Genomic DNA, 22,846 nt, shown 5'->3' on the forward strand with positions numbered 1-22,846 from the left:
CTCCCGGTCCCGCTGTTCCCGGCCCCGCCGTGCGCTCCCGCCGCCGCGGCGCCTCCCCCGGCCCGGCCCTGCCCACCGGGGCGGCACGGAGCGGCGGGGGGGTCCCGGCCGCCTCCCGCCTCGCGCAGCTCCGGGGACCGGCCCCGGCGCCCGCCCCCGGTACCCGCCCCGGCCCGGCCCCCTCCCCCCCCCCCCACCTACGGGCTCCCCCAGACCCACCTTGCGCCCCCCCCAACCTCCCCGGGCACCCCGATGCCCACCACCTCCGCGGGTTGCCCCTACCCCACCTGCCCTCCCACCGCACGGGGGGCCCCCCAAACCACCCAGAAGCCCCCCCCCACCGCCGGGCACCCCCCACTTCCCAGCACCCCCATCCCCTGGATCCCCCCAGGCCCAGGGTAACCAGAGCACCCATGGTCGGGGCCAGCACGGGTGGTGGGAGCTCAGAGCGGGGGACCCAGCAGGGTGCGGGGGGGTCGTGAGCAGGGATTGGGGTGGTAAGGGCTGGGGGGGGGGGGCGTGTGGGGCGCAGGGCCTCACCTGCGGGGCAGGGGGGCATCCCAGCCGTGGGGCGGGCAGGGTCACCAGCAGCAGCCCGAAGGGGTGGCGGAGCTGCAGGACAGCCCCAGCCACCTGGCAGGAGCGGAGCAGGATAAACCGCTCCGGCTGACGGCAGATCCAGCCACCCCGCACCGATGGCGGGACCCAGCGAGCGGTGGTGCCGTGCCATGGCCCCCGGCCAGCGCGGCTGCTCCCGCGGCGGCGCACGTGGCTGGGCCAAGCCCGTCGCCCCAGTCCCCCCGGGGTCTCGGCGCAGCCGGCTGCCCCACGGGGATCTCTCCCTTGCCAGTTTTCAGATCTCATCCCAACACGTCCCTCGGCTTCCCGACGGCTGTTTCCCCGAGTAGCTCCAGCCAAGGGGGTGGAACGCGGTGGAGGACACGGCGTGGGGTGTGGTGACACTGTGCTCTCGGACATTTGGGACGTGGCCGTAAGAGCACGTGTTGCCCTGCAGCCCTGCCCGGCTGGAGCCCAGGATGGGGACAGCAGCGTGGGGGGAAGCGCTCGGCCAAAGTCCACCCAGGAGCGGGTGCGCCGGTGGGATGCACGGAGCCCGCAGACACAGCGGCCGAGGCCTTGCAGACACCAGCACCAGCTGGCAACGAGGGCACGAGCTCCCCAGGACCTGGGAGCCCCAGTAACTGTGGGGCTGGGCCAGACTGGTGCTGGGCAGAACAAAGGGTGCGCTGGAAAATGGGTGTCCTTGTGGGTCAGCGCCAGTGTCACCATCCCAGCACCAGCTCTGCCACCCCAGCACCGCTCTCTCTTCCTTCCCGCCGTGCTGGTCCCGCACCCCCCGAGCGGACGGTCAGGGCTGTACTGGACACTGGTGGATAAATGCAGCCGCTGTGCTCGAGTGGGGGCCGTGAGTCCTGGTGTCACGAGGGACCCCAAATGCCACGAGACCCAGGGAGTGGGGAGGGCTTGTCCCACCGGAGCCAGTGGCCTCAGGCACGCTGAGAGGAGGAAAGCCGCCGAAGAGCCAGCCGCCGCGTTCCCAAAGCTCCCGGACAGGTTGGGTGGCTCTGCCACATGGTTGCAATGCGCGGAGGCCCTGGCTGATGCCCCCCCGCCCCCGCCCGAGTCCAGCCGCGGGTCCCCCGGCCTCCGGTGCACACCGGGGCGATGGGCACGGTGCCCCTCATTGCCCCTGCTCCCACCCATCATGGCCAGGCACCGCTCACCCTCGGGGCACGACACACACGGTCCAGCACGCGGCTGGCACTGGCTATGGGGTGACGTGTCCCCTCGTCACCCCACGCTCAGTGCCACCAGCCAGGCTCTAGCCTCCTCCCCCGCTGTGCCGTCGGTGCAAACCCGGCCAATTCGAGCCGCGTTGAACCCCGGCGGAGCCCGGGTGGCCGGGAGATGGTGCCTGTTCCAGCCTGCGTGGATTTCACACCCGAAACGTGTTTCCAGAAATCCCTCACAGTGCCCGGCGGCGCTGGATTATTTGTGCTGCGAATCTGGGTTAAGATCGTGCGCTGTTTTGCCTGCGTGGGGATGAGGAATCATTATTTCAGGAGGAAGAGGGGAGGCAGGCGGGGGGGCCCCTCCCTAAATCACTGCATCTCCACATTCCTGCACCGTACTGCAGGACCGCAGGGACCCCCTCCCTGCCAGCACCCTGGGGACACCCACCCGAGGGTGCTGAGACCTTGGGGTCCTGCTCAGCATCCACAGGGGCACGGGGGGCTCCCAGGCTCAGCTGCACTGGTGCAAATCCGTCCGCATGTGGCTTTGCCCCAGGATCCAACCCCTCTCCCTCATTAAAACCTTCTCCCAAGCCTGGAGATGAAACCTGCCTTTTCCCTTGACTTTTGATAAATTATTCATCGCCCCAGAGTTATTTATTCCCCTTCTCCAAGGCAGAGAGGAGCTGCAGAGGCTGCTGGAGGCTCCCAGCACATCTGGGGCTGCGGGAGCTGCAGGAGGCGGGGGCTCACCCGCACCCTGGATCCCACTCCCAGGTGGCTGAGGGTTACAGGAAAATGGGAATGGGGGAGCTGGGAGGAAGGAAGCAGCTGAGAAAGCAGCCGGTGAGCGATGCGAGCGCTGCCCTCGCTGGCTCGTGCTTGGCCAAGGCTCTGGTGGAGAGAGAAGCAGCTCCCCCATGGAGACCTCCCATCCCATCCCAGCCTCGGTGTCTCCCACCCAGCCAGGATGTGGCTTCACTCCGTGCCAAAAAAATGACAAAAAACCCCAAACAGCAAAATATAAACTTGGATCTACTACGTACTGGAAACGAATCTTGATCAGGGCTCCGTGGAAAACCACATGCAGAAGCTGAGGATGCTCCAAATCCCTCTTGCCTGGGGGAACTCGGTCGGGTTGATGGGACCCATTTTTGATCACTGCTGCTTGGCCAGAGCCTCGGCCTCGGTCTCCTCCCGCCAGAGCTGGGTGGTGGGTTTTTTATCTCTCCATGAAATTGATTGTTTTCAGCAGGTCTTTGGTTATTTTCTTTTATCTGCCAAAATTTCTAACAGAGCTTTTAACTACAACGAATAGATCCACTCCTCCCAGCCCCTGCTATTCACCGCTTGCCCTTGGCTGCATTAACATCTATTTCCAGAACAATTAGATTCTGGATGGGTCTAAAGAGCCACTCGGGAGGCAGAAGTGTTTAGATACATTTCAATATTTCCTCCGACATCTGGACAGCTCGATGAGATGAATCACTCTTGACACCACCAAGTTGCCAGGCTTTTTGCTGAGCCCGTTTTTCCCCTCTCCCCGAAAAAGCAACCATTCCCTTTCACAGATTTTTTTTTTTTTTTTTTTTTTTTTTTTTGCAAACAGGAGGAGCACTCCAGCCCGTGGTGCCACACGGCCCCGCATGCTGCCAACCTTCCCAGCCTGCTTTCGCTGGGAAAGGGGAGGGCAATTAAGCATCCTCCATAATGAGCGATGGAGTGCAGGCGTGGCACAGGGGCTCCCAGCTGGCCCCGCTCTCCCAATTTCCATCCTTCACCGAAGCCCAGGGGCCGATCCCGGGGGAATCGTGGTCCGGCTTGGTGGGGAAATGGCTCCCGACACACCAGCCCATGGGGTGCAGGTGCCTCCTGCCGCACCGGCACAGCTCAGCCCTGCTCGGCGCTTTCTGGAGGTGCAATGCTGGGCCCCGCATCCCGCACCCACACAGCTCCCACCCCCCCGGCTCTCCACTGCAGATAAACACCCTGCAGCCAACGGCTCACGCGGCACGGTTCGATTTCTATCCCCAGCCGTGGTTTGCCCTCTCTGTTCATGGTTTATTAGATCTGGCGGCTGGTGGCTGGCGGCACCGGCAGCCCCCCACCCCGCAGAGCCCACAGCCCTCACGCCGGGAGCACCCCAGGGCATTTTCACCTGAAGCCATTCACGTTCCTGCCCATTTCTCCACACCGCTCTCCCATCTTTCTGGTGTTTCCCTCCACTGCTACCCAGGGAGCTCCCCTCTTGCCTGCTTTTATAGCCCAAACGCTGTAAGCCACCTGAGAGTCAGCACTGTTATGCAAGTTCTCTGTTGAAACCAATTGTCACCAAACAGTTTTTCGTATTTGGAAGTGCCAAGTGAAATCCCTGAGGATTATCAGCCCCGTTACGCACAGGGAGAGCAGCTCCCCATCTCTGGTAGCCAATGCCAGGATACTGGGCAATCACGCCCAGGTCCAGCCAGAACAGGGTTTCGGTTCAATTATTCCTGCCACAGGCAGGAAATAAGAGAAAAATATCAAAACTGTGAAAAGAGAAAAAAAAAAAAGAAAAAACAAAAAGAAAACACCACATTATTTCTGGCATAACCTAAAATAGAGACAACATAGGAACAGCAGCGCGCTGACCAGCGGAGCCCCGAGCGCTGGCAGACACAGGGAGGAGCCAGCCCTGGGTCTCAGACTGAGAATTTGAACCCAGACCTGGATTTTGGGGCTCTCCAATGCCACCCTCCCCCAGCGCCTGCCCCTGCCAGGGAGAAACGTGGCTCCATCCCACATGCCGGGATGACTGCAGCCTGAATCAGCCGGAGCGGAGGGAACCCATCTGGGCTGTAGTAATCGATCCATCTGGGCCTGGGGGAAGGGAGAAACCTTCCGGCTGCGCTCGGAAAAGCTGGTTTGGAGGGAGCTGCGGGAGAGGAGCTCGACAAAGAGCAGCAGAAATCCCAAAAAGGCCAAACCCTGCTGGGATGGCACCCACAGCCTGGGTGGAACTGGGGTGAAAAAAACAGGGAAGTGTTTCTTCCAGCCTATTTTGTTCAGCCATGTGCAAGTAACAAAATTCTGCTGGTTCGGGTCCCTGCGCCAGGCACCCCGGGATGGCCCAGGGGCAGGGCAGACAGCCTCAAAAGCACAGCACCCAGCTGTGGCCCCTCATACCCAAGGGCGCTACTCTTCCAGGGTCAGGGCTCTGCGGGCCCCTTCCCACCCCCAGGAAGCATCCATGTGTCTGCCACAGGGTCCGTGCCCCTGGGAGCCCAAAGCAGCGGCAGTGGCTCCCTCTCTGCAGGCAGATGAGGGGTCCCAGCCATGAGAGTTTGGTTTTTCACTCCTATCACGGTCCACATTAGGTGATACTTTAATTTCAACCCCTTAAATTTCAGGTGGACACTATCTGAATGCACACCGCTCATCAAACCAGCTGCTCTCCCCCAGCCAGTTAACCACTCACAAGGTGTTTGGAGAAAGAGGAGGTCTGCCACAGCCGCCTTCGGCCCTCGAGGGAGGACATGTCTTCAGAGGTGTGTGTCCAAAGTACTGGTGATCCACTGACAAAAGCATTTGCAGGGCAGGAGTTAAGAGGACTGTATCTACGACCAGAAGCAACAGCCCCACAGACAGTCTCTGCCAGCCAGAGGTTACACCACGCTCGGGTCAGCGTTTATCATCCCAGTGTGGGGATTTGTGAGGATCAGGAAACTTATAGGCTCCACCTGTATCAAAGATTAAGCATTAAACCCACAATCACCAGTATTAAAAATATAGATTAAAGCACAGATCTGCCCTCTACCTACTTCCAGGTACTCACCTATTTAACGCTGTTACAAAACTGTGCTCAATTTGGAGGGAACGGGGGGAAACACCCGCCCTGGGAAGGGACACCACCAGCTGTGCAGGTGGGTCCCGCTGCCAGGGCCCAGCGTGGAGGGACAAACTGCCACGGCCGTGCCAGGGCCACCTGCCAGCCACTGTCAGCAGGGCTCAGCACCCACCGTGGCGCTCAATGGATCCCGCTGACACACGGGATTTCGAAGCAAAGCTCCCAGTGAGGAGACCTGCCTCTGACACACTGAAAGGGCAGGAGAGAAACTGAATCCATCCCCTACTGCTCCGAATCCAGGCAGAAATGAGTTATTTTAACCAGGTTTTCACCTCGTACACTATGACCACCAGCTGGAGAGCAACTGGGAACATCCCAGCACACATCAGTCCCTACAGTGCAGGCTGTAAATTAAGATGAAGTTTTGCAGAATAAGCTTGCAGAGGCGGGGTGGTTTTTTTCTCTTCAGGTTAATCCTCTCATTTCCAGCAGCAACTGCTGCCTCGGAGGCCTGCCCACAGGTCAGTGGGAGGGATGGGCTGCAGGCACCAAGAGAGAACTTGTGATGGCCCATGGCACCAGCTCCCTCCAGCTCCAGGAGCATCTCACCTCCTCAAGGGCATGTCCCCAGCACCGCCGCAGTGTTTTAGGGTGTCTCCAAAGCTCCCCGGGCAGCACTGCCACAGAGAGACCTTCAAGCCATGCTTCACACAGAAAAAAAGACAAGACAGAGCCAAACACTGTTCTGAAGATGACATTTACTAGCCCAAGCAATGCCCAATGTGTCATTCCCCTTCAGCAGGGGCAGGGCCCCCACGCAGACCCCACCCACTGCTACAGCATAACCCAGTTGTGCCGCGGGTTTTCTTCCCAGAGAAGCTCCACATCAATGACACCACAGGTGACCAACAGCCACATCCCCTGCAAGTCAAGGCCGCGGCTCCTCTTTGCCTTTGTGGTAGTCGGGCGGCGTGTACTTCCCTTCCTTGATCATCTTGTCCCTCTGCTTGAGGATGGTTCTTAGCCGCGCAGCCTGGCAAAGCGCACATGAGAGGGTGGGGGCAGACACACCACAGGGTGCAGGCAGTCACAGAAGCACTTAGATGGTCTCTACTGCACCTCCCGGCAGCCCCTCAGAAACTGCGTGCACATGGAACCCACGCTAACCCTGCCCTCAGGCTTCCCACGCGTGTTTGAGACTCCTGCCCAAGACTTTTGGGCTTTCAGGCTGCTGCTTCACACTTTACTCCTAATGATAATGGGGCTCTCAGCCCACAGCTGACCAGGCAGTACGTTCTCCTGTAGCTGCTGCAGTTGCGGACCGCCCATAGCTGCTGCAGGAGGAGGGCCGTGCAGGCAGGGGGGAAGGGGCTGCAGAGGACACAGCCCTGCTGCTACCACAACCCTCCCCCCTGCCTTGGGGAAGGGGCTGCCGCAGGACCAGCCCACCCACTCGCACCTGCATACAGCCCTGCTGCCAGCAAGGCGGTGTCACCTAACGGGCCACACCCCTGGCAGCACCCCCCACCCCCATCCCCCGCCCCAGCCTGGGCCGGAGCCCCCAGACCTTCTCAAGAGCTTGGCCTCCACCCCCAGCACCCCCTCCCCAGCCTGGCCCAGCGCCTCAGCTGTTCCCAGCCCTGGGGTCCCAGTGCCCTCCCCCCCCGAGCCCCGCAGCCCCCCAGCGCTCACCAGCTTGGTGCGGTGCATGCACTCCATGAAGTCCTCGTACTCGGGCTGGCACTCGCGGCGGGCGCGGGTCTGGCCCAGGCCGTGCCCGCACTCCACCCACTCCCGCTCGAAGGCGTGACAGGCCCCGGCCTTGCCGTAGGGCTGCGGCATGCTCTGCCGCAACAGCCACCGGTCTAAATCGATCCCCAGCTGCCGCTGCAGGTCCCAGAACGGCATGGCTCCGCACTTATTGCGACACCGACGCTGTCACAACCCCGACACCCTCAGGGCCAGCCGCCGCGCTTCACAGACCTGCCACCGCCGCCGTCCTTCACGGGCTTTTCACGACGCTGCCCGCCGTCAAGCGCAAAGGCAGGCGCGACACCTACGTCGCGCTTTACGGCTGGGCGGCTCCGGCGGGGCCAGAGAGACGAGAGGCAGGAGCGGCCTCCCCCGCTGCAGCGCCCCGGGCGGGCCGGAGGACAGGCCGCCCGCCGCGCCCCAGCGCCCCCTGCCGGCCGCCGCGGCAGCATCCCCAGAACTCCCAGTGCCCTCACAGTGCTCCCAGTGCCCTCCCAGTGCTCCCCAGAGCAATGCCTCCTCACTGCCTCCACCCCAGTGAGTGCCCCCCAGTATCACCCCGGTGTCCCACTGCTCCCAGTGCGCCCCACACCCGTACATCACAGTCCTCCCAGTGCCCTCACAGTGCTCCCAGTGCCCTCCCAGTGCTCCCCAGAGCAATGCCTCCTCACTGCCTCCACCCCAGTGAGTGCCCCCCAGTATCACCCCGGTGTCCCACTGCTCCCAGTGCGCCCCACACCCGTACATCACAGTCCTCCCAGTGCCCTCCAGTTCCCCCAGTCCCAGCTTTCAGGGTCTCGCAGCATCCCTTTCTTTGGCTGCTCGGGGCTCCCGGTGCCCCCTGCCCCATGCCGCAGGGCTGTACCTGTGCGGGACCCCCACACGCAGCCCAGGGGCAGGGGGCTTCATTAGTGCTGCCAAGGGCTCATGGAGCAGGGGGCTGCCCCAGTAATACCCACAGCCTGGAACCCACCCCCCAATTTCCATACTTCACCCCTGCCCCCAAAATCCCAGGGGTCCCTCCGGCTGCCTGAGGAGTATCCAAAGTTCAGGTGAACGGCCCCAAACTTCCCTAACAAGCAAAGCCTCGTTACCCACTGTGGCAGCCACCCCAGTACTCCCAGTGCCTTCCCCGGGCTCCCCCAGTGCTCCCCAGAGCAACACCTCCCCACTGCCCCCACCCCAGCAAGTGCCCCCAGTATCACATGAGAGCATGTGATTTACATGTCCCACTGCTCCCAGTGCACCCCACACCCATACATCACAGTCCTCCCAGTGCCCTCCAGTTCCCCCAGTCCCAGCTTCCAGGGTCTTGTTAACCTTCCCTAATGAGCAAAGCCTCGTTACGCAGCTAATTGCTCACCGCACACTGATTCGCTGCCACCTCCAGCCTGCATCCCAATCCCTGAGCTGTGCCGGACCACCATTTATTACCATAACTCTTAAAAATAACCCCAAATAGACCCCCACACACACCCGCCCAGACCCCTTTGGGAGGCAGACGCCACCGCACCAGCAGCAGGAACAACATTTATGGTTTGTGCTCCAAAGTCCTCGTGGTGGGTCCCCTGGGAGAGCGGAGCGGGATGATGCCAGGCAGGACATGCTGCCACATCCCGGTCACCGCGGGGCTGGTACCCACCGCCGGCACCGCTGCTGCTCAGATGATGCTGGCCGGCGCCAAGGCCGGGGTGATGCACGGCGCCTCAGCCGTCTCCCAGCCGCAGGATAGTGGGGCGCAGAGGGTCTCGCGGTCGTCTTCTGCTGCTGGCGGCTTCCCCAGGAAGAGCTGGACGGCTTTCCTGCAAGCGGGAGACAGCTGAGGGGAGCACCTCCTTGTGCAGGGTGGGTGTGGGGAAAAGGGAGCACCGGGGGTCTCATGCCCCCAGAGCAACAGCTGGAGATGAGCCACCCGCAGCTTCCCCAGTGAAAAACTGGCTCAAGTCTGTCAGTATTTAAAATAATGTGAGTTTTGCCTTTGCGGCCAGGTTTTGACCTCTGAGGCTGGGATTACCCCCTGACTCTCCAGTTTCTGGGACTCAGGTTTGACCCTCTGCCTTGGGCAGGGACAGACAGCATCTCCCACGGGATTCTGCCCTCCCCCTCTCCCTGCTCACGCAGGACCACCTCTTACCAGGCCACGCGGGACATAGCGTAGGTGATCTGCGGCTGGGGACACCCCCCGAGCGGGGCCGAGCTTGCGATGGTGTAGGCACCCATATCCTTGAAAATCAGCCAGTCCCCAACCTGCAGCTCGGGCAGCTCCAGGCCGTCAGCAATGTGATCCTCTGCGTGTCCCGGGGGGCCCCGCAGGCTGCTGCTGTGCGAGGGGTGGTCTGGGCAGGGTCTCTGCAGGGGACACACCGAGCAGCCGCAGGGGATGAGGATGCAGCAGTGCCACAGTGACCTGCATCCACCTCCATCTGCCCTGAAGATCCAACCGTGGGAGCCCACAGACTCCGGCTCTCCGGGTACATCCCCAAAGCCTCTGCTCCCCCCTGGCACGGAGCCTGGGGCCAGCCACGATGCAAAGGGGAGCAGGGTCAGCTGAGGTGATGCAACACAGTGTGAGGGACCTGCTGGGGTCTCCTCAAAGCAGCCCGGACCCTCACCTTGTGCAGCTGAGGGCTGGGGCAGGGGCTGTCAAACAGGAGGCAGCTGAAGGTGCCGTGGATGCCATCGCTGAGGTGGTACACCAGGCTCTTCTTGCTGACAGAGTCTTCCTCTGGAAGGGAGCAGGGAGAGGGCTCAGGGGGGCTCAGGCACACAGGTGGGTCCATCCCACCATCCCACCCACCGTCAGAGCCAGGCTGCTCTGTGGGAACCTCTTCCATGGCAGTGATGCTGGCAGCAAAGGTGAAGGCGGAGGTGACGTAGTATCGCCCGGGTCTTGCAACAATCTCCACCCCGCAGCCGTCTGGGAAATACAAGTCCAAGGCAGAGTTGATCATGGCAGCCATCTGGAGGGGAAGAAGATGTTCCCCCTCGGTTAGCTCAGCCCCCCCGCAGGGAGCCAGACCCAGGAATACCCTCCAGCCTCACTCTGCCTGCTGAGCGCACGTGTTGGGAGCCACATACCTCTTCGAACGGAGCTCTGGTGTCCTCGGTGCCAGGGAATCCCCCTCCGATGTCCAGGAGGCGCATTTGGTAGCCCAGCTCCGTGCCCACGTCAAAGGCCAGCTGCGCCGCAGCCACAGCCCGAGCAAAGGCCTGGGGCTCCAGCCCGCAGCTCCCCAGGTGAAAGCTGAGGGGACACCCCCTCTTTCAGCAGGGTTCACTGGTCCCCAGATGGCAGCGAGGGGACATGGCGCTGGGATTATCGCTCACTGCGGGCAGCTCTGTGATTCTCGGGCACCATCCCAAGCCAGACTGCTTGGCCAGCCCCGCAGAGCCCCCCAGCCCCCCTCCGAGGGCTAAATGCCCCAAACTGGTCCCAGCAAGGGTCAGCCTCCGCCAGTCTCTGCCTTCACCTTGCTCCCAGCCACAGCAGTGGTGGGTCTATGGCCCCCAGAGCTTCCCATAGCCTGGTCCAGCCGGGGCTGAGCACCCCTGTGGACAAAGGACCATGCGCCATACCTGATGCCAACAACCTCCACAGCCTGCTCCTTCGCTGTCTCTAGCAGGTGCCGGCAGGACTCGAGCGTGGTCCCAAACGCCATGCTCGGGTGGGCAGAAGGGCTGGAATCAGCAGCGATACCCAATAACATCCTGCAGAGCAAAGCCACACTGCGTTGAGGGGTCTTCAGGCCCTCTCTCACCCCACAGCCACCCCCCCAGCTCCTACTCCAGCCCCACGCTCCACCGATGCCACCGGACACCCACCTGGCACGAGGGTGGCTCCTGGCCACCTTGCTCAGCTCCACCTCATTGTCGAAGGTCATCAGCTGCACGCCGTGGCTGGCCGCGTACTTGATGTGGGCAACCTGCTTGCAGGGGCTGCTGTAGAAGATCTTGTCAGCTGGGACGCCGATGTTTTGAACCCGTGCGATCTCCACCTGTGGGGATACGACATGCGTGTGGGCAGATCCTTGGGACCGGTGCTGCCCACGCCTGGGCACGGTCAGCCCGGGGCCTCGGCCAGCTTGCAGCATTGTGGAGGGCAAACTGCCAGCATTGCAGCCTGGGCTTTTCAAAGGAAAATCCACAAGAGCTCCAAGGGATCACAGTGGACTTTGTCCTGGCAGGGGCAGGCTGCGGCAAGATGTTTACAAGCAGCGTGAGACCAGGAGGAGAGAAAACCAGCAGGTTTAGTAGGTGTGGGTTTGGTCCATGTGTCACCTGTGAGCTGCAGTGAGGCTGACGGCTGCAGCGCGGGTCTGAGCTGTCACAACTCTTTGCACTTTCTCCTCCTGGTAACACGTCCTATTTAATTACGTGGGTTAACTTTGGTTCCTTCCTGGAAATCTGGCTATTGCAAATGACAAGCAGGAGGGACAAGGCTTAAAGCCACCAAGAATTGGATGGCTGTGGCAGTGGCACCCCAGGGACGTGCCCTGCCACCAGCCAAGCCTGCCAGCTGGGACACCAGTTCCAGAGACAGGAATGTTGGTCAAAGGGTGACCAGACAAGTGTGGATGGGGATTTCTGGGCTGAGTCAGGAGGGTTTTGACAGCAGAGGGAGACTCCTGCCCCTATAAATGTCATCTAATGAACGGTGAGCTCTGCCACTCTCCCACAAATGGCCAAGGGATGCTCACCCGAGCCGTCCTCCCACAGCCCTACCTTGTTGGTACAGGCAAAGCCTGCCCCCAGCTCAGCCAGCAGTCGAATCACTCCTTCACTGCTGTTGCACTTCACTGGGAAGTAGGGTTTCACACGGGGCAAGGCCTTCAGGAAACACAGGTGTTTCTTCACAATGTCCCCAAGGTCCGCCACAAAGAAGGCTTGCTGGTTGCTCTAGGAGAAAGCCGGAGTGAGCAGCAGTCGCCTCGCCACGACCGTCTCTGCCAAGCAGGTGCTGGCTGCTGGGGAGCAGCAGAGCCACCAGCCCTTACCGCCCGGCACAGCTCCACCAGGATGTTCTCCAGGAGGTCTCTGGTGGTGAAGCCTTCCTCCACCATCATGAAATTGGATTCGTTCAGGTACCCATTCATGGTCAGGGTGTGCTAACGCTAGTTTAATGCCTCCTCAGGTAGGGTATGACTTCTAAGTATGCAACACACTGTAGAAAGAAAGGGAATATTAGGGGTAGGGACCAGAAACTCCACCAGCGTACAGCACCCAGCCTGCACCCTGGGGTGCTCCCTGTCCCGACCATGGGAGCGCTGCCCTGGGTAAAGCCCTCTGCTGCTCTCCTCCAAACCAGTGCCTCAGCTGAGGGCCCTGCTCTGGGTTAAAGCATTTTCTCCAGGTGGAGGAGACACTTTTCTCAGCAGTTCAGAGCTTTCTTCTGGCACGCAGCAGCCCTGTCTTCAGCAGCAGTTCAGGCACCAACACAGTTAACAACAAAGCCAATTTCACTGCAAAGAGGATGGCCTATATATGCCAGAACGTGTCCCTTCACGCTCTGGCATGTAGCTAGATCTGCTGTACATCGCACAGGGTGAAGTTCCCTTGCGGTTTCCAAATAGCTGAAGTTTCACAGACCCACCTTCCCAGGCACACAAGCCCCAGGAAAAGGGAGGCATCCTTAAAGAGCTCAGCACAGGCCACTCACTGACACCGGCTGACCTGAGGATGGTCTGGATTCATGCTGTGGTTCATTTCACGTCTCTCCCATGGCACAGGGTGTGGACCAAGAGGACAAGTTAAGCTGAACAATGTTTCCTGGCTCGCACACTTAAAACCTTCAGCTTTAAATTTGCACACTTAGCTTTAACAGCCTCCTCCCCTGGATCCATCCCATCCCATAACCCAGGGAACCGATGACCTAGCTCAGGCTCTCAGGAAACATTTCCACTCCAGTAATCCAGGTCTAGCTCCAGGGCTCTTGCAGGAACATGGTCTCTCAGAGCTGAAGTGAGGAGACAGAGGTTTCATTTCTCAGAGCTGCACAGCACCTCCTCCTCTGCAGAGACCTACTTACGACATTTCGGGTGGGCACTAGGACAAAGACCACACTGATCCCGGAGTGGCAGGGTGTTGTAATCCATTGAGCAAGCACCACCAGCAAACTTCAGAGATGGGGAATGGGGAGAAAAATTGGGTTTTCAAGCTCTTAGAGCTTCATACTCAGGAAAGGAGAGCGACTCCTCTAGCCTTACCCTTCACTCCCCAGAGACATCACTAACCAGCACCCAGCCCGCCCTGGTTGGACACAGAAACAATAAGCAATTAAGTGGGTCATTCCTGTCAGCCCTAGGAAAACATGCCCCAGCCTCGGACACCCCCTCCTTACCGGGGTCCAGTGCCTCCCTCCCAGGTGACTAGGCGTGCTGCCAGGGGGGCTCCCCAAAGAACACCAAGCTCCTGCAGCACCCCAAGGTGTAGCTGTGGCTGGGGGTTCGAGGTCTCTGGGGAGAAGTGCAAGGGGTTAATGAGGGAGAGGGGTACTGATGGCAGGATGCCCTCCACCCGCTATTCCCAAAACTTGGCAATCGCAGGCATCCCTCATCAGCCCCCTCCTCACTGTGCCAGGCAAGCCAGCTTCCCCAGCAGCCCGCGCAGTCCCCCCAACCCCGTTACCTTAGAAAGCATTTAAGCAGATTATGCCCATGGGTCTGCCAAGAGAATGAACTGGCCCCAGCAGTGGCTGTTTGTCCTGCTCCGGTTCCCTGCCTGCCCTAAGCCCCTGGACCAGCTAACCCTGGGGGTGGGGGGTGGGCCCTGCACCCCTTGTATCCCAGTACCCCGCTCCCTGCTCTGCCTCACCATAGCCATGGCAACAAAACCCAGCCACCCCATTGGCTGAGCTGCCTCCGAGCATCCTTCATCACTTTTGGGAAATGCTCCCCCCCGCAGCAGACACCCTAGGTTCTCACTGAGTCCCCACCGTGCCAGCAGTTCATCCCCAGCCTGACGGTGCGGAGCATGGCGAGCCTACCTGCAGCCCAGCCCTGGTGCAAGGGCGCTCGTGGCTGTGCACGCATTGCGTGTACAGGAACCCTTGAGGGGAAGAGAGCCCAGAATACCTCTGAAACGCTGCTGCCAGGAAAACGAGGCCTCCTGCAGATTAAAGGCTGAGCAGCGCCTGTTTGGCTGGGACACCGGCCAAGGAAGGTAGACGGGAAGACGTCAGGGACTGATTCTGCCCTTGTTGTGCCACTGCTGGATTCGGTGGGTTCCCAGACAGCAGATCCAGCTCTGCCATACATGCAGATGCCCCCTCAGATCGATCAGTCCTGTCTTTGCCTGCATTTGTGCACTTGGAAACAGTTCCACCACTCCATCCCACAAATACCACCAGCTGAGCAGGGGATTTTTTCTTTCTTCTTGTTAATTTGCAGTTCCCTCTCTGGTGCCGCTGAGGAGACAGTGTTCTGTATGTGGAGGGGTGGGTGCCCTCACTGAGGAGTGAGAGGGAACGACTGCTCCTGGGCTCCTGTATTCAACACTGTCGTCTTGGCTTTGCCAGGGACTATCCCAGCACCCAGCGCCAAGGAAGCGCCCGTGAGATCCTGGCCTGTTTTCCCGGTGCTCCAGCCCAGCGCCCAGCCCTGCACCGTGCCAGGCAGGACGGCGGAGCCCTGCAGAGAGCAGCGGGCCGGGAGGAGGGCAGAGCGGTGCCGGCTCTCGGCTCGCTTTCCGGAGTGCAGCGGGGGGAACCGGGCCCACGCAGCAGCCGCCGGCCCACGCCGCGCCAGCACGGCGCGCTGTCACCCACGCCGTGCCGCGGAACCACGCCCACCCGCTGCAAAACCGCGCCCACCACATACGTAGCCACGCCCCCCGCTGCAAACCCGTTCCCACCACCTACGTGGCCACGCCCACACGCTGTGAAACTACGTCCACTACTTACGTAGCCCCGCCCACTCGCTGCGAAACCGCGCCCACTACCTTGTAGCCACGCCTATCCGCTGCGAAACCACGCCCGCTACACGCGAAATCCTGCCCACCCGCGGCGGAGCCCCGCCCACTCGCCCGCTGCCCCGGCGTCACCGCCCCCGTGACGGGCGCGCAGTCGGCGGCGGCCATGGCTCCGAGCGCGCAGGCGGGGGGCGGCCGCGGGCAGGCCCCGGGCCCGGGGCTGCGGCAGGGCATCCGCGCCGTCCTGCTGGGGCCGCCCGGCGCCGGCAAGGGCACGCAGGTGAGGGGACACGTGAGGGCCCTTTGCACGGGAGCGGTGCGGGTGTCCTGGGCTGCCCTCCTGGGACAGGTCGGCGGGCACGGGCCGGGCCTGCCCACCGCCGGGCCCGGCGTCTGAGCCCCCGCCTGGAGGGACGCGGGTGCCCGGCCTCTTCCTGCCGAGGTCCTGGGGCGTGCGGCCTGCCCTTGCTCCGGAGGGCACCGCGCCTGCCTTCCCCCGGGGGCTCGGCCACACGGGCCTCCCGCCCGCAGGGACCCGGAGTCCTTTGTCCCGGAGCCCCTCTCCAGGGGCCCGGTGCCTGCCCCCGCCTCCCGCAGCTACCTGCCCTCCGGGCTGTTGTGCCGGGCCCACCACGTGTCGGCCGGGCCCCGACCGTCCCGCCGCTGCGGGTGGCGGTAGACCCCCACGGGAGGGGGATCCAGCCCCCGGCTGGGCCTGAGCCCCCGGGGTCCTGCCCCCCACCCCCCCACGGGGAGCTTACCCCCTGTCTGTCCTCTCCGGCAGGCCCCGAAGCTGGCTGAGACCTACTGCGTCTGCCACCTGGCCACCGGGGACATGCTGCGGGCCATGGTGGCCTCCGGCTCCGACCTGGGCAAGCGGCTCAAAGAGACGATGGATGCGGGGAAGCTGGTGGGTAGTGGGGAGATGTGCCGGGAGGGGCGGTGAGCTGGCAGCACCTGGAACCGGAGCAGTCAAAAGCACCGTCTAATTAGAAGCCTCAGTGACAAAACCCAATTAGTGGCGGGAGGCAGATTGCAGGGTGAAGGCAGGGGTGGGGTAGGGATTTTCCCTCTCATTATCCTGCAGGAGAAGCATCCTATAAAAACATCCTTCCTCTTCAAAATTCTTCTTTGCTTACCAGAAGCCTGTGTCCCTGGGTTGGTTCTTTCTTTCTTTTTTTTCTTTTTCACGTTGCTTTTCTGCTCATGGGATGTGGCTTGGCTGGCTGCTGTGGCTCTGCAATGCTGTTTGAGGTGCAGGTTTATTCGCGGAGTGACAGGGTCTCACAGCCATGCTTTGCAGCTCCTGGCTTCCTTCACATGATGCCTGGACTCCTGTGGGGTGGAAGACTTTGTTCAGAGGGTTCATCTGCATCCCAGCTCTTGCATAAATGCTATTTGCCTGTAACTGTAAGGTAAAAATAGACCTGGGGTGGGGTGGGTGCTGTGTAGTGCTGTGAGAGAGAGACACTTTGGATCCCCAAGAGACAAGAGTTAAGATCTTTGACACATTCATTTTCTGAATGTCCAACTGTCTTGCTAAAATAACTGAAATATCTTAGGGAAACTTGAGGGACAGCAAATTGCAGCAACTCACCCCAAGGCGAAGTGGGGTGGGTCTTGAGCATCGCTTCTGGTTGGCGTGGGCTCATAAGACCCCACGGAGAATCTGCGGGCCACAGGTGGGAAGAGCGACGTGGCTTATCTCCAGCTTTTGCTCAAAGCTTGCATTGCAACACCGAGCCTGCAGTGTCCCAGCTGGTTATGAAAGATAGGGGACGTTATCTGGCACGGCTGGTGGTATCTGCCACGTGTGTGTGTGGCAGCCGGCACTGGGCTGCTCGGTGGGTGTATCTTTGCAGCGTGGTCTGGCTCTGTGATAACTCAGCTGGGAGCACAGCAGCCTTCGGGTTGGGTTTTTACGCTTGATGATGAAGCAGGACCCCTTTCTCCAAGCAGGGTAATCAGGAAAGTGCAGAAGTGACTTGTTGCTTCACGCAGACTGCTCCCCACCCTTACGCTTCCTGCTCCAGGGCTCTTGTTTGTGTGCTGTGATGGTGTGGTCCCCAGTCCTGCTGGGTCCCAGCTGCGTGTGCTGGAGAAAAAAGAGCTGCTGAGGAGAGCTACTCTCAAATAAACAGCTACTGTTGGGGCTGCAGCATCTGTTAGTACTATCCAAATGCTGCAGTGAAGACAAGGCATTAATCCCAGCAGTATGCTGGGATCGTGATATGGGGAAAAACTATCCAGCGAGGCCAGAGCGTGTCAGGAAGTATTGGGCATTTACCTTCGTACAAGGTTTACAAGAGTCAATGAGCAACTCACCTGCTTTGCCCTTCCTGCCCAGGCCTGCCTACTGAGGGGGATGTGTGGGTGAAGGTACAAAGTAACAGGAAATAAAGGTTATGGTGATATTTTGTATTGTGAATTGGTTTTAAAAAAAAATAATCAAAACAGTTCTTCAAGCTGACTGTCTCCCTTGAAATACAGCAACCTTTGTAACAGTGAGGTTACAGCACTGGTCCAAGTCCCTGCACAGGCTGGAGTGTCCCTGGTGTGAAATATGTGTTGACAACCATGGCAGGGAGCACTTCTCTGACATGGACAGGTCTGAACATGCAGCTTTTGCCCTGTTAACAGCAGTGCCCTGCGTTGTGGCTGCCGCTTCTGGGACCAGAAACGGCTCTAAAAGGGGCCTGATGCAGCCTGGACACTGGCGTGAGTACAGCAGCTCTAGAGGCAGCTGCGTGTAAAACTGGGGTGTCCCTCTTCACCATGTGTCTGTCTCTCCTCTCCGCAGGTGAGTGATGAGATGGTGGTGGAGCTGATTGAGAACAACCTTGACTCCCCTCCCTGCAAGAACGGCTTCCTCCTGGACGGCTTCCCACGCACGGTGAAGCAGGCTGAAATGGTACGTGAGCTCCTGTTTGGGGACTGCTCTGGCATCTCCTTCCCTGGAGACGGGAGTCCCTTGGCCATGCTTCTGCCCCTCTGAGCTGGGTGTGTTCTGCTGCAGCTGGATGAGCTCCTGGAGAAGAGGAGAGAAAAGCTGGACTCCGTCATTGAGTTCAGCATCCCTGACTCCTTGCTGATCCGGAGAATCACTGGACGGTAATCCTTCTCTCCCAAACACCCAGTGCATGGGGCAGGTTTTCGTAGTCTGTGGGAGAGTGTCCTAATTTTGGATCCCAGGTTCACTCTGGCAGTGCTTAGGGCTAGCTGCAGTACTGCTCCGTGTTAGATTTCTGCTCTGTTTGAGCCTTCCTGCCCTGATCGCTCACCTGCTCTCCCGTGCCTGGGCTTGAACAGCCCCTTCGTTGCCTTATAAATAGGGGCTGCCGAGATGATTCGGTGTCCTTGGTGACCCAGCTCAGCCTTTAAGCCTGGTGTCTGACAGCTAATGTCTTCATGCTCTTGCTTCTCCGGAGCCATTACTACTCCCTTACGCAGGACACCGTGCATAGGTGTTCAGGCACTGCCGAACACTCTGTCCAGGGTCAGTTGTGGCTGTGCAGGCACACAGATGTCTCCCAGTGTTTGCTGCTGCACTGTCACCCTCACCTCCAGGAGCTAACCGCTTTCCCCAGAAAAGCCTAAAGTAAAAATCTCTTTTCCATCTTCTAGCACAGCTGCTTTTTTCAAATGCCTGAAGTGGCCCTTGATACAGAAATAACTAAAGAGATTTTTCTTAGCAGAGAGAGGCTAATTGGGTTGTTATTGCAGATGTTTCTGTGCTGATGAGTGGCAGGTTCAGGAGACCTTGTCTTCACACTGGGCTACTCTGCTGACACTTGCTTTCTCTCTTAGGCTGATTCACCCAGCGAGTGGCCGCTCTTATCACGAGGAGTTCAGACCCCCGAAAGAGCACATGAAGGACGATGTATGTGAGCTCCCAAGGCCACAACTTATGTTGCTTTGGGTTTAGCTGATGCTTTGCAGCATCCCTGGAAAAAACTAAGTTCTTTCCTTCTGTCCTGGTTTTCTGGGGAGTGTGGGGAACTGCCTGGGCAGCCTGAGCCGACAACACCGTGGGGAGTCTGGCGGGATGAGTGAAGGGCATGGCTATTCTGCAGGGCCAGCCTGGGCTCTGTCAGCCTCAGAACTTGTTGGACTGTGTCCATAGCTGAAATTGTGGTGGGTTCTGACTGGTTTCTCTCCTGGGAAGCCAACTGTAGCTGGTGTCTGCCTTCGAGGCTCCTTCTAGCAAGCAGAGTGGTGTATGGGGGCAGGACCATGGTGCTGTATCCCCTCTTCAGTGACTGCTCTGGGACTTGTTTCAGCTGCTCTGGGTTCACCCCACGCTCCCCTGCAGACCTGGGGACCACCGTGCAGCTCTGCATTGTAGCCTGTCTTGGAGGAGGGGAGCAGGGGTTGTCATAGCTGTGGAGAGAAGGGGGGAGTGTGCCAGGCTGCAGCTAGCTGGAGGTTGTCCCCTTGCTTCTCCCAGGTCACTGGAGAGCCCCTGATCCGTCGTTCGGACGATAATGAAACAGCCTTGAAAACCCGCCTGAAGGCCTATCACACGCAGACCTCTCCCCTGGTCTCCTACTACAGCAAGCGAGGGATCCATACGGCGGTGGATGCCTCCCAGTCTCCCGACGTGGTGTTTGCTAGCATCCTGGCAGCCTTCTCGAGAGCAACATGTAAAGACCTGGTTATGTTCATTTAGGGCTCTGTCCCAGGACGGAGCTCTCCCTTTCCTCTCTGTCTCTCCATCTCTGTCTCTCTGGGGCCAGGGAAGGTGAAGAGCTAAGCAGAGTAGAAGAGGAGGGGGGACAAGGCAATGCAGCCCAAGGCAGGGCTGTGCTAATTCTCAATTAAACAAGCTGTTAACGGTCTCCATCTCGGTATATGTGAACATCAGTCTGTCTGCGCATGCCAGAGATTTGTCCCCTAGAGGTCGCAGCGAGCCCAAGCACACGCTGCCAGAAATGGGGGTTTGCACCCCTTTGGGATCCAAAGGCGCTTGTTTCATTCTAGAGCTGTAGCTCCCTGGAAGGAACTGTACTTTCAGCTCCTCCTGGCTGCTCCGCAGGGGAGTGGCAGAAGGTTGGAGATCTGGACTGAGCTGTTGGGGGAAGGACCTTCACAGGGTGCTGGATAGGTGATGCTCTGTCCGCTGCAGGAAACAAAACACGGGTTTGCTTGTGGGAAGCATGTGAAAGGTTCTGTCTGTGTGTGTCAGCCCAGGGAGAGCCATGGGAGGGACAGTCTGGCTGTGTGCATGAGTGCAGCCTGCTGCTGCTCGGGGCTGGGTGAGAACTTGTTCTTGTCGTACGTGTTTTACTCTCTGTGGGACGGCAGGTTACCTGAGAGCACAGCCTGTCTTTTGTTCTGATGGGGCTTGTGGGGCACGGAGAGGGTGGGTGAGAGCTGGGAGGTTTCAGCCTCTTCTCATTTGTGAACCCCAACGCAGCAAATATTAGTGAGATGCTTTTTGCCTTTTTTTTTTTTTAAATAACATGAAGTCTCTGGTCTGACAGTCGCTGTATGTGGCAAGTTGGGATCTCCTGAGGACAAGAAAAAGACTTGGGTTTTATCTCTTCACTCTTGCCTTGGCTTTGGCCAGGAAGATGAAGATGTGTTGAGCTTCTCCTGATCCTGAGGTCTAAATAAAGCCTTATTGCAAAACAAATGATTTTTCAAGGCTCAAGAGACAGCGTTATTAACTGCTGGCTTCGTGTGCCCTTGAGCCAACGACCTTCATTATGAGACCATGGAAATGTACTTGTTTCTTGAGCAAATCAAACAGCTTTGTCAGGCTGTCCATTTGAGGGCACCATGCGCAGTGTGGTTAGTACCCTGGCTTTTGGGGGGCATTATGATGCTATATGGTGACCCTGCGAGGCTGGTGATAACCTTTGCCCATGCAGAATTCTAGCCCTTCCTAGAGGACCTCGCTGTAAATGCAGATTGGCCCAGATGAAACTTTGTCCTTTGGCCTTCTGTGGATGTTTACTGATTTAGTGTTACTGAGTACCCTTCTCTTTGGAGGAGGCGGCCTGTCTCCCTCCTGTGCACTGAGCTGCTGTGGCCTGTGTGCCTAGAGCAGATGCCTAATCCTCAGGAATCCCTTGCTCTTTTTTTTTTTTTTTCTTGATAATTTCTCTTTTGTCTGAAAATACCTCTCTGTCCTCATATATCCTTTCTAGGAAAACAACCTCTTCCCTTCCAGCAAACTGGAAATAACACCAGGAACTGAAAGCAGTTGACTTGTTGCTCTTGAAAGCACGTGATTGTGGGGAGAGAGGGTTTGAAAGTAAACGGTGCTGGTTTCGTCAGCAGCCTGCAGTCCCCTGAGATCCCCAGATGGCCGTTGCCTTGTCGATTGTTTCTGTTCCCAGTGCGTGTCGGTGTGCTGGGAGGTCAGGGTAGCATTTGGCATAGGACTGCTGTGCTGCAGGGTGGTGGAAAGTGTGTTTTAAAGCTGCCCTAGCATCTCGGTGACTGTAAAGAAATTCTGACTGGGAGCAGCTTTTATCTGGGCATCTTGAGAGAGCTGCAGCTCCCTACACGCTGCTATAATGGCAGGAAAGGGTTCCCGGCCAGCTGGTGTTCTTGGATTTGGTCATGGTTTTACTCCACAGCAAGAACAATGTGTTCTTCCACTTTTCGTTCCTTTTCCCCCTTGTGCTCACTTTGCATCCAGCTCACGAGCCTTGTTCTGCCATAAACCATGATTAATTTTGGTTTTTTCCCTAAATCTATTTTTTTTCTCTTTGTTCCCATTTATTCCAGCTGAGTGACTCCGTGAACCAGATGTGACACCACCAAACGCTGCACACTCTGCTACATCACCCATTGCAGCCCTCCCCTGGGTGGAGGGGGAGGCAGGGAGGGCAGCTGGGGAGGGGTTATGATTGATGGGAGGGGGAAAAGGAGGTGGTAGACAAGGGATTTGGGGGCTAATTTGGTTGGGTTTTGTTTGGAGTTTTTATTCAGCGGAATCATTGTGAAGAGGAGATGGCCTTATCCTGAGAAATCACTGTTTGGGGAGGCAAAACAATTTTTGTACAGGGTAAAACATCTCCGCCAGTGATCAGATGTAGGTACTTGAGCTGTTAGGAGTGTAGGGCTAGATGCTGTGCCAGGTTTCTCCAGGACTTTCAGGGCTTGTCTCATGGGCTGTTAGTACTCTAAGGCCACTGCAAGGTTTGCTGTGATTTTTTTGAAAGTTGCTTCCTGTCAGCGAGGACCAAACTGAACAAATGACTCGTCATTTCTGAAAGGAAAAAAAAAAAATGCCATGGCCTTTTCCTGGAAGTTTTGGTTTTCTTGTTCTGCTGCAGTCCTAAACCCTGGCATAAAGACTTCTCAAGGTTTCTCTCCTGCTGCACAGAGGGGCTGCGGCTCTAGTCCAAGCCTGCCTTACTTGGCAATGGGGTGGCTTCTCTGTGGTCTTGACCAAGCTGGAATTCACACAATGCTGAAGAAATGCAAAAGAGACGTTCTTAATTGACTGCAAAAAATAACACTTAATTGGTTTTTTGCATTTCTTTTTAGATCAAATGGTGCCTTGTCTAACCTCTGAATCAATAATAAAATAACCCCTTTACATTTTTTATCTGTTGCTGTGTCCTCTTTGACCTGCAGACAGTGTGGAAGATGA

The 22,846-nt window shown here is 58.7% G+C and overlaps 3 protein-coding genes across 13 annotated transcripts; 1 reads left to right on the forward strand and 2 right to left on the reverse strand.

The window, feature by feature from the left end:
* Window positions 1–6,318: 6,318 nt before the first annotated feature.
* On the reverse strand, window positions 6,319–7,597 carry NDUFS5 (NADH:ubiquinone oxidoreductase subunit S5). Its single transcript, XM_056333489.1, has 2 exons — window positions 7,273–7,597; window positions 6,319–6,613 (listed from the first exon to the last, which is right to left on the reverse strand). Exons 1-2 carry the CDS (start codon window positions 7,486–7,488, stop codon window positions 6,509–6,511), a joined length of 321 nt encoding a protein of 106 aa, XP_056189464.1. The 5' UTR covers window positions 7,489–7,597; the 3' UTR covers window positions 6,319–6,508.
* Window positions 7,598–8,851: 1,254 nt separating this feature from the next.
* AZIN2 (antizyme inhibitor 2) lies at window positions 8,852–17,077 on the reverse strand. Of its 10 annotated transcripts, none has more exons than XM_056330618.1 (11): window positions 15,999–16,140; window positions 13,670–13,784; window positions 12,327–12,493; window positions 12,055–12,228; window positions 11,155–11,327; window positions 10,909–11,040; window positions 10,411–10,576; window positions 10,130–10,292; window positions 9,945–10,057; window positions 9,467–9,681; window positions 8,852–9,134 (listed from the first exon to the last, which is right to left on the reverse strand). In XM_056330618.1, the coding sequence occupies exons 3-11, from the start codon at window positions 12,423–12,425 to the stop codon at window positions 8,993–8,995; spliced, it is 1,377 nt and encodes a 458-aa protein (XP_056186593.1). In that variant the 5' UTR covers window positions 12,426–12,493; window positions 13,670–13,784; window positions 15,999–16,140; the 3' UTR covers window positions 8,852–8,992. The 10 variants fall into 10 exon arrangements, 9 of the variants coding, with proteins under 9 accessions (XP_056186593.1, XP_056186587.1, XP_056186595.1 ...); XR_008820618.1 differs by having other exon boundaries at window positions 8,996–9,134; window positions 10,158–10,292; XM_056330612.1 differs by lacking the exon at window positions 15,999–16,140 and adding an exon at window positions 16,377–17,076 and having other exon boundaries at window positions 9,945–10,292.
* On the forward strand, window positions 15,358–22,799 carry AK2 (adenylate kinase 2). 2 transcript variants are annotated; one of them, XM_056330622.1, is made up of 7 exons: window positions 15,359–15,517; window positions 16,022–16,147; window positions 18,038–18,148; window positions 18,254–18,348; window positions 19,045–19,117; window positions 19,685–19,880; window positions 21,976–22,799. In XM_056330622.1, exons 1-7 carry the CDS (start codon window positions 15,404–15,406, stop codon window positions 21,981–21,983), a joined length of 723 nt encoding a protein of 240 aa, XP_056186597.1. In that variant the 5' UTR covers window positions 15,359–15,403; the 3' UTR covers window positions 21,984–22,799. The 2 variants fall into 2 exon arrangements, with proteins under 2 accessions (XP_056186596.1, XP_056186597.1); XM_056330621.1 differs by lacking the exon at window positions 21,976–22,799 and having other exon boundaries at window positions 15,358–15,517; window positions 19,685–20,079.
* The last annotated feature ends 47 nt before the right edge of the window (window positions 22,800–22,846 follow it).

Source organism: Falco biarmicus, chromosome 3, assembly GCF_023638135.1.
Source record: "Falco biarmicus isolate bFalBia1 chromosome 3, bFalBia1.pri, whole genome shotgun sequence".
NCBI lineage: Eukaryota > Metazoa > Chordata > Aves > Falconiformes > Falconidae > Falco > Falco biarmicus.

Coding starts and splice junctions, on each gene's coding strand:
- AK2 (XM_056330621.1), top strand. CDS start 15,404: ATGGCTCCGAGCGCGCAGGCGGGGGGCGGCCGCGGGCAGGCCCCGGGC. Junction 16,148..18,037: donor CGATGGATGCGGGGAAGCTG/GTGGGTAGTGGG, acceptor TCCTCTCCGCAG/GTGAGTGATGAGATGGTGGT. Junction 18,149..18,253: donor CGGTGAAGCAGGCTGAAATG/GTACGTGAGCTC, acceptor GTTCTGCTGCAG/CTGGATGAGCTCCTGGAGAA.
- NDUFS5 (XM_056333489.1), bottom strand. CDS start 7,488: ATGCCGTTCTGGGACCTGCAGCGGCAGCTGGGGATCGATTTAGACCGG. Junction 6,614..7,272: donor GCATGCACCGCACCAAGCTG/GTGAGCGCTGGG, acceptor GCGCTTTGCCAG/GCTGCGCGGCTAAGAACCAT.
- AZIN2 (XM_056330614.1), bottom strand. CDS start 12,425: ATGAATGGGTACCTGAACGAATCCAATTTCATGATGGTGGAGGAAGGC. Junction 10,577..10,908: donor GTGGAGGTTGTTGGCATCAG/GTATGGCGCATG, acceptor GTGTCCCCTCAG/CTTTCACCTGGGGAGCTGCG. Junction 9,682..9,944: donor CCAGCCCTCAGCTGCACAAG/GTGAGGGTCCGG, acceptor TGTCCCCTGCAG/AGACCCTGCCCAGACCACCC.